Source organism: Nelumbo nucifera, chromosome 1 (genome assembly GCF_055504915.1).
Source record: "Nelumbo nucifera cultivar China Antique chromosome 1, China Antique-T2T, whole genome shotgun sequence".
Taxonomy (NCBI): domain Eukaryota; kingdom Viridiplantae; phylum Streptophyta; class Magnoliopsida; order Proteales; family Nelumbonaceae; genus Nelumbo; species Nelumbo nucifera.
The window spans coordinates 50,856,995-50,871,597 of NC_142649.1; the positions used below are offsets into that span (position 1 = coordinate 50,856,995).

At 39.9% G+C, this 14,603-nt stretch overlaps 1 protein-coding gene across 1 annotated transcript; it reads left to right on the forward strand.

Moving 5' to 3' along the window:
• The first annotated feature begins 557 nt into the window (after positions 1 to 557).
• Positions 558 to 14,507, forward strand: LOC104589936 (putative magnesium transporter NIPA2). Its single transcript, XM_010248415.3, has 9 exons — positions 558 to 857; positions 963 to 1,118; positions 1,280 to 1,336; positions 5,136 to 5,226; positions 5,410 to 5,570; positions 5,916 to 6,043; positions 6,382 to 6,519; positions 12,821 to 12,913; positions 13,994 to 14,507. The coding sequence occupies exons 2-9, from the start codon at positions 992 to 994 to the stop codon at positions 14,174 to 14,176; spliced, it is 978 nt and encodes a 325-aa protein (XP_010246717.1). The 5' UTR covers positions 558 to 857; positions 963 to 991; the 3' UTR covers positions 14,177 to 14,507.
• The last annotated feature ends 96 nt before the right edge of the window (positions 14,508 to 14,603 follow it).

The window sequence follows — 14,603 nt, forward strand, 5'->3', positions numbered from 1 at the left end:
TTATATGTTAAATAAAAAACAATTTATAAATATATACCTATTACTTTTATAAAATGTTTGGCTCATAATCGAGCTCGAACCGAGCTGAGCTTGAACTTATGAGCATTTGACTCGAGTTGAATTTGAGCCCAAGCTTGATGGTTTATTTGCGAGCCAAGCTCAAATAACTAATGTTCTCGGCTTGTGGGGAGCCATGAATGATTTGTAAGGGGTGCTATGTGGGGAGCCAATCTGAACTCTGAACTCGGGTTGCCTTTGGCCAAAGTAGCCAGGGGATGATTTGTCAAAAGAAAAAGGAATAGGGGTAATTTGGGAAGCAAAGAAAGCATGGGAGCTAGGCACATCCACGCATTGGAAACATCCCGTGAATTATAACTAATAAGTATGGGAGATGTTCCCAATGCATGTAGGATGTGCGTGTGAGGCGCCAGGTGTGAGGAGCAAATCCGGTCTCCTCAGAATGACATGACAGGTAAATGAGAAGATAAGGGAAATAAGTAGGGGTAAAAATGAGAAAAGGAGCTGTATCTTTTAAGCCGCAGGAAACGCGGGATCTTAAAGTGTGGTGGTGTTTGTATTCGTTTGGGACTCGACGTAACGGAAATACCCGTTGCTCTGGCGCTGCATTCTATTCCACACTGACCTGAGCCTCTCAGCCTGAGCCTGACCTGAGTCTGGCCCTGATCCTCAACACCTTCTCTCCCTTCCTCATTTGCAGAGGAAGCTTCCATGAAACACAACCCATCGTCGTTGTCGTCCTCCTCCTCATCTAACCCGTCTCAATCATCGTCAATTCATGAGGCTTTTGGGTCGTTATACAGATTTGGAATGGCAACGTAGATGATAGAACCAAGAGGGTAAGTCCTGAATATTGTTTAGTCTATTGGCTTCCTGGTTTTGTTTTTACTGATCATTTTTTTTTTCATGTGTTGGTCTGTACGGGTTTGATTTGGTGGCATTAGCTCTGCAAGATCTTGATCTCATTTCTATAATGGGGATGAATTCTGACAACGTACGTGGGTTTGTTTTGGCCGTTTCTTCGAGCTTTTTTATTGGTTCGAGTTTTATAGTGAAGAAAAAGGGGCTTATGAGAGCAGGGATGCATGGAGTCAGAGCAGGTTTGTCTTCTTTTTCCTTATTCCAGTAAGTTTCAGCATTTGGGTTGTGACCATTTTTTTTCTGAAAATATCGTAGATATCAGATTAGGCAGCACGATAGAAAATTTCAGTATTTCTTTATTTCTTTTTACTCCAGTACTGAGATTATTTATTCTATTCAGGTTTAGGTGGGTTCTCATACTTGTACGAGCCTTTGTGGTGGCTTGGAATGATATCCAGTAAGTGCCTCTTCTATTATTTGGCTCGACGATGGGAACATTTATGATGAAATTAATAGAAGCTAAGGACCTGTTAGTTTCCTCTTAAAGGGGTGTTCCTCTTATCTCTTATCTCTTACAGAGGAATCTTACAACTTTTTGTTTGCTAATGATACCCCAAAGCACAAATAAAAGTTCTTATATATTAAGTTAAAATGGATATTTGTCAATTTTCAGAATTCAGAACTGCATTCGGAGTCAGACTGCAGACATGAATGAAGAGGCCCTAAATGTTAAATTGTTTTGTGTTGCATCCTTTTTCCATTTTTTAGTTGGTTAACTGGGATTGAACTGATCTCATGGTTGCCATCCTGAAAGTCATGAATGGTATTGTGGTTATCAAACTATTTATTTCAAACTTATAGGAAACCTGCTACTCATGATTATTTTAGTTTATTTTTAATTATGGAATTCGATAATGAATTGTTTCCCCTGGAAAGTTATTCATACTTTACTTGATCCTCCTTAGGTTTATTTATTTATTTATATTTGTACAGAAATTTCCCTTTCTCTTAGTCTATAATAAAATTCTGGACTTGATATTAAGACTTCCCTTGCATCCTCCACAGAGATGGAGCCAATAGAAAAATAATTTGAGGGGGTGTTAAGTTAGTAATTTACAAAGGAAATATGGGATTCACTTTATATAAGCATATGGAGTTTTCAAAAACTTTGCGTGATTGCCCCTTTGCCTCTCTGAATCCACCTGTGATCCTTCACTCCTGTTCAATGATACAAAGTCCTCACACATAAAATGCTATGGGTTCTGCACCTTCAAAAGATTCACTGGGAGATTTTCCAAATACAACTTGCTTGTCTAAAGAACATTTTTTTTTTGTCAAGCTGATAAGCACATATATTGTATAATTTCAGACCAGCAATTCTTAATTCAGTGTCTATCAATTTTATAGGATACATAAGTTGAAGCATGAGCAGCTTTAGCCTTTATTTGGGATTGGCTAGATGCATTTTCTCTGCCATTCCACTCCATCTTCATTTCTCATTCAAATGAATAAACCATCTTATTTGACTTTTCCTGATTTTGTTGTTGTTGGGCATTTTTACCAGCTCACCTTGATACTAAAGGTTCTGTTATGCTAAAACTTGGCATTTGAAATAACCCCTTTTATAGGCTCTAGATGATGCTCCAAGAAAAATCAGCGGAAAACCTGGGTACTTAACACTAGCAAACAAGATATCATAACTCATAAGAAGGGGCATATCTAAGGAGGCCACACATGGATTTTCTTATTTTTACTATATCTTTTAACTGCTTATGTAATGGAAGCAGGTCTGCTAGTCGGGTCATTTAGTGAGCTTCTCTTAATGATCTAGGATCATTCAGCTTGGCATTTTAGTTGGGAGCCCACAAGGATTCCACACGCTAGCTGTCTCAGTGAACTCTATTCATGAGGCAGGTTTCAGCCCCAAAAGACTTGATAAATGTCAAAAATAAGTGCTTTCTGGGCAAATTTTTATATTATAATATTAAAATATTTAACAGTTAATATTTGTGAAGAAATTACAGTTAAAAAATATTTGTGAAGAAATCACCAATACAATTTCTATAACAATAGGATTGGAGGGTTGAATATCTAGCCAATCAAGATGGTTGTACATATGATGAACAGTTTGTATTTGCCATATCATACTTACAAGTGAAATAAATAAGATTAGTTCTGTAAGGAGGCTTCCTACTCGACCTGATTGGAAACATTTTTTCCTTGTGTAATAAATATTATTTATGGTTGTACCCCTGTGATGATTTTGGAGATTGACATGCTGCGCACATTTGAACATCTGACTACTTGGCACCTGTGCCATATATCAAGGTATCATTGGCATGGGATCTATGTTCCATATGTAAAAATGTCTAATTTTATCCTCCCAAATACCAGGTGAGTACTCTCTCTCACTCATGGTTGGTTTCAGGGGGCTATTCTCATCCATCATTTTAACTGTTCTTTCATTTATATTTTTATTTTACTAAAATTGTTCTCCATATAATTTAATTTTGTAGTTAACCAAAAAGCATAGGTTGTAATGCCACCTAAACCTTGGGCAAAGTGGAAGCATTGGGAAAAGGAGATAACCTATCAAAAGGTTACTGCAAGAAGAGGCAAACAGTGGCATATCCTAAATGTAGAGCTGCTTTAACATATGACATTATGAGAACTATTTCTATTTTCTTTTTATCTCATCACAAAAGATAGACATTCATATATTTAATGCATAAAAACCAACAAATATTTTATTACCTTGGTTGGTCCAAGTTTTTGTGTTTGCAATAAAAATGTTGCAGATTATGTAACATTTCTTTGTTTGACTTTACAAGTGTAGATTGTTTTGAGTCCAGCCTTGATCACATCAAGTTCTAATATGGATATAGAGTTGATGGAATGGACCTTAGATCAAATCTGGATCTAGTAAGCATCTAATACTAGCGAACTAAGATATTTGAACCCAATTTAAATCTGATATCATGGTTGTGAAGGCGTCTAAGAGATTCTAGGCAATAGTGGAGCACCTAGGCATTGTCTAGGTGATAAAGTTTTGCAAAAAATGACTAAATCCTAGGTTAGTTCCCTAGGTTTACATACCAATCAACATGAATAATACTCTTTACTTATAAGTAATAACATTAATTTTTCTCTCAAAACATAGCAAATCATTATACATAAAAGATAATGGTATTTCAAATCAATTAATTTCAATATTTGAAGCGCAACTCTATAACTTTATAAATATTTAATAGGGAAATTTCATGTCAGAAAATCATCAACAACTAAATAAGGCTATAATTTTATACTGAAAAGTTTTAAGAGAGTAAAGGAAAGAGAAAAGAACAAGTGGCAGAGCCCTTTTTCTTTTTAATGTAGAGAGAGAGAGAGAGAGAAACTGTTTATAAAGAGAAAAGTCTTTACCATTCTCTTCTTTATTTTCTTTTTCTTATTAAAACCCTTGGATCTTTTATGTTGTAATGGTAAAATCTTTAAAAATATGTTATACATATAATATATGATAGGATGTATTTACACACAGTAATAATATGTAGCTGTAGTAACAATATTACAATATAGCACATCCGTTTCGTTTTTTTTTGTCACCTATGGGGGCACCTTATTGTCTAGGCAGGTGCCTAGTTACTTGGACAGGCGTCTATTTATAAATGATGTTATTTATACGAGGTGACTAGGCAACAGCTTGACAACTGTCTGACATGTTTACATCCCTAACTGGGCTCCAAGACTAGTTATTTAAAAAGGAAGAGAGTTTAAAGTTGTAGTACAGATCATTAGCAATGCATATCCACTTGATCAGTCCATATAGATTGTCATCACTAAAAAGAAAAACTACAGAGACACTACAACAGTGAAGCTAGGCAAGCCTAGCCTGCCTAGGTATCAACTGGGCAATTTTGGAGACCTACCACCTACAATCAACTATGTGGGCAGCATGGATATAAATATTTACTGTGGACATATAAGTGACTTACCCTTTTAACCAAAATGCTTTTGCCCCAGCTATCTGGAGTCCTGGGAGGGGCGGACTAGATGTTTTTCATAGACAGTCTTTGATAAATCTTTACTAGATAGTCCCATTTGCTTTTTGACAGTTCATATGTCTGTGCTTATACTGAACCTCTTTTATTTTCTACCTATTATTTTAGATCTTGTGAATATTTCTTTTTCATATAATTCTTTTTTTCCTAGAAGATTTCTCCAGTTTATATAAATAATGCTTCTATATGCTTTGCTAGTGGCCATTGGCGAGATAGCAAACTTTGCTGCTTATGCATTTGCTCCTGCAATTCTTGTGACTCCTATGGGAGCTCTGAGTATCATCTTCAGGTATGGTTCAAGATAGCATTGCAATCCAAGTTCTCAGACATGCCAATTTTCACTTAATTTTCATCAACTTCAATGCAACAAAATCCTATCCTAGCTATATGGGGTTGGCTATGGGAATCTTGTTTCACCATTCAACTTTATCATTATCTAATTTTATTTCTGAAGGTAAATTCCTTAATGCAGCTCAGTGCTGGCTCATTTCATTTTGGATGAAAAATTGCACATTTTTGGCATTCTTGGCTGTGTTCTTTGTGTGGTAGGCTCTGTTACTATTGTTCTACATGCTCCACGAGAGAAAGCTGTTGAATCAGTTAAAGAAGTATGGAACCTAGCCACTGGGCCAGGTAATTTGAAATCTGTTAGTTACACTTCTAATTGGATATCCAACCCCCCCAAGATTTCTTGTAATCTTTGCTACATCTTTCATACTACTTGTTTAATTGATTTTTGTAAATAGACATGAATTACAGATTGTTTTCTACATATTCATTCTAAATTTTGTATTGCATCCATTTGAGTTTATATGTGTGGACTTATTTTGAAGAATGGATTGACTCGGAGTTTCATAAATATCCTCTTTGATGTATATGGTTTAAATTAACTGAAAAACTTTTTTTATTGATTATTGATTCCTTGGCTTCTTTTTTGAATCAGTAAAACTAATATGTAATTTTTCTTTTTTCCAACAGGCTTCATTGTTTACATTTGTATAGTTTCACTATTGGTTCTTGTGCTCATTTTCCGGTTTGTGCCACGTTATGGGCAAAAATATATGGTGGTATATGTTGGAATTTGCTCTCTCATGGGTTCTCTTACGGTATGTTTAGCATCTTTTTCAGTTTATACAAACTCAAAACCATTTGGGCTACTTGGCTAGAGAGGAATGCTAGAGTTTTGAAGGAAATAAAAATCCTGTAGATAATGTGATAAACTCTTCCTTTGATTTGTTGAGGGGCTAGCTATCCATTCATAGTTCCTCCAATGGATATGTAGGCCATTCCTTTTTGTATATAGATTTTTTGGGGGCCTATTAACTTGTAATTGGCTGGATGTGCAGATCCTCATTGTACACAAGCAGCTTGTATGATATTAATACAATTTACCTTAAAAAAAACATTATATCTGCACCTGACATTCTTTACCCTTCTGGTTCAGGTTATGTCTGTCAAAGCAGTGGGAATTGCCTTGAAGTTAACTTTTTCAGGATTGAATCAGTTTATCTACTTCCAAACATGGGTTTTCATTGTTGTAGTTGTTTTATGCTGCCTCATGCAGTTGAACTATTTGAACAAGGTAATGCACAACAAAAAAAGAAAGACTTTTAAGTTTTAAAATATCAACTTCGAAGATTGCTACACAGTGGACAATGTAGTTTCAACATTAAACTAATAAAGCCTTGATTTATTAGTGGATATGTAATTTTCATATACTTTTCTAATAAATTGATGATATTGCTGAGATTTGAAAGGAATTATAGGATTATTTAAGTCATGGTACAGTCAGTATTTACATAAAAACTTATGGTGATTATTTAAACATTAATGTTATTTTACTTCAAGAGTTACAGTTTAAAAATATGGTTGCTGATGCATGTACTATTTATCCCAAATTAGAATCTTTTACATATGACATTGTTACCCTTAAGAACTAAGGTACAAGGGATAATTTTAAGATGGGTTAAGATATACTAAATAAATATTCGCTCACTGCTTAAATCACACACACACACACATGCACTTGCACACCTTAATTAAAGGAAAGCCCTCAGATAGATTGTCCTTCAGAAACACAGAATTCTATTTTTTCAAGCAACAGTATCCAAGAAATGGGTACTTTCCACTCTCAAGAAGCTTTCTTCTTGTGTCTATCTATTCTAAAAGAAAATGTACCCACTCTAAAAGATGTGGGTCCCATATCAATCTTTGTAATTCAATTTCCTAATTGAAATAAAAGACTCATTAAACTTTTAAATTACAAATTAAACCTGATTTAATTATTTAAATTTAACAAGGAATTCAAATTAGATAATAGTTACCAAATAAATGTTGAATCTAAAAAAAAAATGATATTATTACCAAAATAAAATAAAACGAAATAATGATATATAGGTGTAGTTACCCCATACTTAGTACAGGTTGTAGCACTACTCTCTGAGTCAGTGGGTGGAGGTAATTCTCTCAAGGCTGAGGTCTTGGCTGTGTTGGAAGGGGTAAGAAAAGCAAAAGAACTAAATATACAAAATCTAATCATTGAAGGTGATTCCAAGGTATTTATTGTCTGGCTGGAGAAAGAAGAGAATGGACTTTGGGAATACGCAAATTAAAAAAAGGAATTTAAGTGGCTGTCAAGGGGTATGGTTGTAAGGCTTCAGTAGGTTAAAAGGAGTGCTAACTCCTTTGCTGATGCCTTAACTAAACAAGGGGTGGGAAGGGTTCATTCACTGTAAGTATGCCTGTAAATCATTGACTGTGCTTTATCTATCCTTGGAGAGGGTTAAGAGAGTTTACCCCTTCCCTTGGATGTTGTATTCTTACTTTATTTCAATTAATGAAATCATGGTTATTGATAAAAAAAGGGTGGAGATGACTTAGCTTCCAGTAGACGACGGAGTTGGCTAATCTGCAAAAAGGGGAATCAGAGAACCCGGGGGTGCTTACTCGACGAGGTCGCTCTGATGCTTAAGTCAGTGATTTGCGAGCTGATGGTAGTTTAGAAAGCAAGAGAGATAGTGAGCAAAGATTACGTGTACCTTTGCCCCCGGAGGGTTGGGGTCTTTATATATTGGAGTCCTCGCGGGTTTTTCGGAGTGGTTCCGGGATTCTTGCTATAATGAGGCCCGTTTCCACATAAACAGGAGATAACGCTGCCAGCTGATAAGGCTTATCACTGCCGCCCGAATCAATCAGGGGAGATAAGGCTAGATGTTACGAGGCGTGATCCCGTAAAGCGTGGAATCTAGTGGCAAGATCTTTGGGGTCGTCATGCAGAGGTCGGTCAATATTACCCGAGCTAGTGCCCCTTGGATCCGACCTGGTACGAATGCTGAAGTGCCTTGGAGCCGGGGTGGTCCTAATGCGATCGTGTTCTGAGGTGGACTTGTCCCGAGGTGGTTCGGTTATCCGAGCTCGGCCCGTTGTAGACTTGATGTGTCAGAGTGAGCTGTCATCCTATCAGTTAGGTCATGTCCACGTGCCCCCCTATTACTAGGTCGAGCCAAATTGCCCTACATCAATTGCCCCCCACTCCCCGAGCCAGGGGTCCTGACCTGGTGCGGGGAGTTCATGGCGAGCCAAGTGGATTTGGTCCGAGGTCCGGGCAGCTTGTCAGATGGATCACGGGTCGGAATTGTTCGGCCACCCGACTCAACAAGGAAAACCCAGGTCGCGTTTGGCTTACGCACGGATGTCACACGATTTGTAAACGCTGCGGACGTCAAAAAACGCGCTAAACCGATTTTATCCTCGGGGGTCGCGCAGCCGGTTTTCCTAGGAGCCATTGGATTGCTTCGATCTCGACCGTTAGTTCTCAGACATAGCGGCTATAAATAGAGGGTCCGCGACTCATTTTTCTCGCCACAAATTCAGTGATTGAGCTCTCCCGAGGTCGCGTCGGAGTCTTCCAGTTCGGTTTTCCACTTCGTCTTTTCTTTTTGGTGAGTCCTCGTTCCTTAGCTTTTTCCTGCTTTTCAAATCATGTCGAGTCCTAGTGTAGATAGGCTCTTAGATAGTGTTAGCGAGGTAGAGGGTGTTGTTGTTCCTGCCGGGGAAGTCACCTCTTGGTAGGGTGCCTCCCTCTTCGGCCTTTAGAGGGAACCTCTAACCCTGAAGTCGAGCCATCTCGGCTCGGGGAGACCGAAGCTCAGGAAGTGGGTCCGTCCTCCAGATCGGGGGCCCCAACTTCTTCCCAAGGTCGGGATCCCGGTGACTTCGGGCCTTCCACACTATCTTCGGCCAGACTGTTGTACTTAGTGTCCTGCTATCGTCTCCCCGATAGCTTGGTCTTTAGCTTACCTTTAGGCCAATACCCTTGGGCTCATGATCACAATGAGCTCGCCATTTTTGAGGAGCAACTCGCGGCAGGGCTGCGCTTCCCACTTCACCCTTTCTTGGTAGAAATAGTTAGGTTTTATAATATTACCATTGACCAGCTTCATCCGAATTCTATTCGGAACATTGTTGGCACTATTTCCCTGTTCCACTCCTACGGCCGACCCCTAACCCTGGATACCTTCAGCTTGATCTGTGCGATCAAGCGAAACTCGGCCTGTCTGCGCGGGGATGTCAAACAGAGCTATTACATCTCTCCCAGGCCCGGATTCAAAATCTTGCACGGATGCCCGAACAAGGTTTCGGCCTGGAAAAGGCGATACTTCATCGCTCGTAACCCGGAAGGGTGGCCTTTCCCAACCCACTGGAGGGTGGCTACTCAGGACCCCAGGGTGAGCTTGGACGGAGAGACTAGGGTGGTGATCAACTCGTGGAGGGACCTCGAGCTTGAGATGAAAAACTTCTTGACCGAAGACGCGATGGTGCGAGCTGGTTTGAGCCCTCCCGGTAGGTTTCCTTTCGGATGTTTACTTAAAATACCCTTTAAGTTCTTGACTAACTGTCCCGCTTTTTGCAGTTACAATGCCAAAGGTCGACGCGGAGAGCCTCCTGAGAAGCTCCCAGAGGGGGAAGAAGCGGAAGGCCGCGAATAGACTTCGTCGGGAAGTCGAGCCTTCAACCTCTGGACCAACTGCGGTCCTGGCCGTGGAGCCGATCTCCACTGAGCCCCCTAGGGAGGAAGCCCGACCTGGATGCCCCGAAGTAGTCGTGAACGAGGGCCGCGAGGAGGATACTCATCCTCAGGAACCAGAGGACATGTCTGCATCAAAGGGGCCAGTTGCCGAGCCAGAGATCGCCCCTGTGAGCGAGAAAGAGAGCATCATGGATCACATGACCGCGGTGCGCAAGAGCAAGGATGCCATCTTTTCGGACGAGGTCGCGTGATGGGCTGACATGTCTTCGGCCCGGCTCTTGGGATTAGCTTCCAGCCATTGCATGGTGGTAAGTATTCTTCCTTCATTTCCGCTTTCTTTTTTCTTTTTTTTACTTACCTCGGTTTTCTTTTGATAGGTCAATTCTGCCCTTCACGCAATGGCCTGCCAGTCCGCGATCCGCTCAAAGGAGGCTCGGGACGCCAAGGTGGAGGTACGGAAGCTCCATCGCGAGTTGGACCTAGCTCGGGGCGAGGTACTTTGGGCTAGAAAGGGAACAGAGTGCCAGAAGCAGCTGATTTTGGACCAGGAGGGACAGATCTCCTCGCTGACCGAGGAGAACGCTAAGCAAAAGGAGCTGATCTCATCGATGACTGAGGAGAACGCGAAGAAGCAGAAGGAGCTGATCTCAACAATGACTTAGGAGAAGGCACGGCTTCAACGAGAAGTCGAAAATCTCGAAGCGATGGTCCAAGAGTGTACCCAAATCTTCAAGACCGCCATCCAGGAGGCGCAGTCAGAAGAAAGGAACCAGGTCGTTGAGCACTTCAAAAAGTCCTTGGAGTTCCATGCTCTCCAAGTCGAATATGGCTCAAGCTCTTACCGCTCCGGGTTCAAGCTGTGCAGGTATCCGGTCCGGCAGAAGTTCCCCGATCTCGACCTCGGTGCCATCACGATGTCGGGCTTAGTCCCCGGAGTGGCCAAGGCAGCGAACGAGGAGCCCGACTCGTCAGAGGAGGAGAGCGATGACAAGGTCGAAGTGGTGGACCCTTCGGATATGGCTGGCAGTCCTCCCGCGAGATAGTTTTTTCTTCTTTTTCTCTTCCTTTGTTTGAATCATGGATGTACACCCCGAAGCCACTGAGCTCGGGTCATGATAAAATCTCTATACCCGGAACCACTAGGTGACATTGTGACACATGGCACCTCAAAACAACTAGGTGACACCCGGAACCACTTAGGCAACAACTTGCCAAGTTGATGGTGTCCAAGCTGGCGGCCTGGCCCAGGTTCCGACTTGGCACATGCGCCGACTTGGCGACCTAACTAGTAGAACAACAACTCAGCCTAACACGCCAAGTCCGCAACGGATCGAGCTCAGATAATCAGGCCACCTCGGGACAAGACCACCTCGGACAAGTCCACCTCGGGACAAGTCTACCTCGGGACGAGTATACCTCGGTGCAAGGTCACATCAGGACCACCTCCGTCCCAAGGCACTTCGGCATTCATATCAGGTCGGATTTAAAGAGCACGAGCTCAGGCAATGCTGGCCGACCACCGCATGGCAACCCCGGGGATCTCGTCACCATACTCCGCGTCTTATAGGATCATACCTTGTAACGGCTAATATCATCTCCCCACTCCCCGATTCAGGCGGAAATGGTCAGCCTTACCGATTGGTAGCATTATCCCCAACTAACATGGAAACGGATCCTGTCGTAGCGAGAATTCCGGAACTACTCCACCGAACCCACAAGGACTCCAGTATATAAAGGCCTCACCCCCCGGGGGTGAGGGGATGCGTAATCTCTGCTCTCTAGCTCTCTCACAATCTAATATCATTTTCAGCTCGCAACCAAGTGCTAACTTAAGCATCGGAGCGACCCCGCCGGGTAAACAACCCCGAGTTCTCTAGTTCATCTCTTGCAGGTTCATCAAGCTCGTCATTGCTGGTAGCCAGATCATCTCCTGCAGGGAGCAGCCGGATTGCGCTACATCAGTTATTGATAAAAAAAGGGTGGATTTCTTGAATATCCCCCTGAAATATCTGTACTTATTTACTTTATATACTTAACTATTCTTCAAATATATCATTATTAAATTCTATGATACCCAAATACAGAGACTTCCCTAATGTACTGGTGCCATATGATACTGGATACTGCAATGGATACTTCTTGATGATATAACATTAACACTTCTAAAATATGTAAAATGGTATGTTTTAACAAATCATATTATAAAAAATCCAGACATATTAGAAATTTAACTAAATTTGGCAAGGCATATGTCTTGAGAAATGACATTTAGCTTCAAAAAATCCACACTGTAAACTAGATGTTTTGCTTCCATTCTTTTATCACATATTTTTAGTCTACATTAAATTATGGGATAGTATCAATATCTTAAATTTGGAGTATATCTATTTTTTGATTGACCAGTCATTGCATTGACTAGAAATGTCAAAACAACTAGTCTTCACTTCACTTGAATTTGAGTGCTAGCTACCTGAAGTGTAAAGTTCATTTGAGTATTGTTTTTGAAATAAACCACTTTTTCTACGACAATGTTGTAGCACTGCACTGAAACAATAAAATCAAAGCCTTCGATGTATTGATATGGTCCCACCTTGAATTAGATGAAGTGATGTCTTGGTGGGGCTGCAGCAATAAATCTAAGGCCATGATTTTTGGTTTTATCCCTGCACTACAACAAAAGTGATCTCTTTTTGAAGTAGATGGTTCTTTATCTTAAGGTGCCATGAAAAAAGACATATCTGATTAGATAGTTATTTGGTATTTTCTATTCTACAAGTTAATCTTGTGTATTGTCTTGTTTTTATCTACTGGGAATAATTCTTAAAACTCATTTCTGTGTAATTTATATTTGCAGGCATTGGACACCTTCAATACTGCTGTTATATCCCCTGTTTACTATGTTATGTTCACATCTTTCACCATCATAGCAAGCATGATCATGTTTAAGGTGATTTAGCAAAGCACTTTATTTTTGCCAGTTTTGTGTAAAGTTCCAGATTTCACACTGTCACACAGATCATAATAATCATACCCGTGCATATTGAAATATCTGCTATGTTTTAGTGAAAGTAATTTTTGTAAGCTTTTCATCATTAAAATGTTTAGGACATCTATACTATATATTATAGCAGGGAGATGGTAACATGGCTCTCCCTATTTTTTTATATTTTTTCAAAAATTTGTAAAATTCAATTCAGGCATGAGATTAAGCTTTAGGCATGTGATCCCTCGCCTTTATTTTTTCATATTTCTATTTTTTCCTTTTTATCATTGCCAAATTCCAATTACTGCAGTCAACCTCTCTCTTAATTTTTCTAATTCCAAAAACTCTCCTCACTTTTCTCTTCTACTCAAAAAGCTATTTTGTTAAAATTCTTCCATCTCTCCTACTTTCTAATTTTTTGTTGAACTCCCTAAAACTCCCACTTTTTCACTTCTACTCATAAAACTTTTTTTTGTTAAAATTCTCTCCTATCTCTCCTACTTTCAATCAATCAAGAAACCTACCCCTCTAGTTCACATAGAGGCTAAAATCCTCATAAAATATTTGCAATTGAGAATGGTATGACAAGGCACATATTTCAAAAAACATGAAATACTTACAGTGCCCCGGCATTTCCAAAGATCAAGTGCAGGAAGTAACGAAAGATCATCGAAGAAAAGAACCATGGTTGTTAATCAGTAGCTATTTGCCACTGTTGATGAGATCCATGGATTTACCCCACTTTCACTTGGGCACTAGCGAGTAGTTTCTTATCCCTGTTATCTATTATCATGCCCATTATCCAAAAAATAAAAATAAAAAAAAACAGAAGAAAAAGAAGTTTTTCTGTCATGCCTGATAGATACAATTTATGCATTGCATTGTTTCTACGATTGTTTGACAACCAATTATTTTTTTGATTGCCATCAGTCAAGTCATGATATCATGCCATTGTAATGAAATAGCTGAGTTTTCAATAACAATTAAAATTTTCAAGATTGATAATCTTTTACTTTTGTTTTTTATACTTGTTAAAAATTTTAGGACTGGGACTCGCAAGATGCATCACAAATTGCAACTGAATTATGTGGTTTCGTGACCATCTTTTCTGGAACTTTTCTTCTACACAAGACGAAGGATATGGGTGATAATCAATCTGGCGAGTCAGCCATCTTGATGGCTTCAATTCCTGAATCTATAAGCTCCTCAGCTTCAAGTTCTAGATAGGCATAGGTGTTAGATTTCAACCATTTGGATGTTGTACCTCTCAGGTCAAAGTTCCTCTTTGCAATGTGAAAAGGCGTATTGACAAGCAAAGAAAGAATCTCCTGGTATAGGCATGACTCTTGACACCATGTAACAGATACCTGAAAATTCAAATTCCATGAATGTTAGGCAATCCACAGGAGCCCGCCTAAAGATCTTGATGCCTTATGTTGCTAAAATTTCTGCTCTGTTTTTTGCAAGCTCGCCATACCTAATGTGAATAGGTTTCATAATTGTAAGCTTGGAGAGTTCTTTGAGATGATAAGCACAGAACATTGCAGAGTTTCTAGTACATAGTTTCTATCCTTTCTGTATTTAATGTCTTAACAATCAGCCAACCGGGTTGGCCATGCGTTTACACTTCCACCACCCCTCCCAAGACCATCCT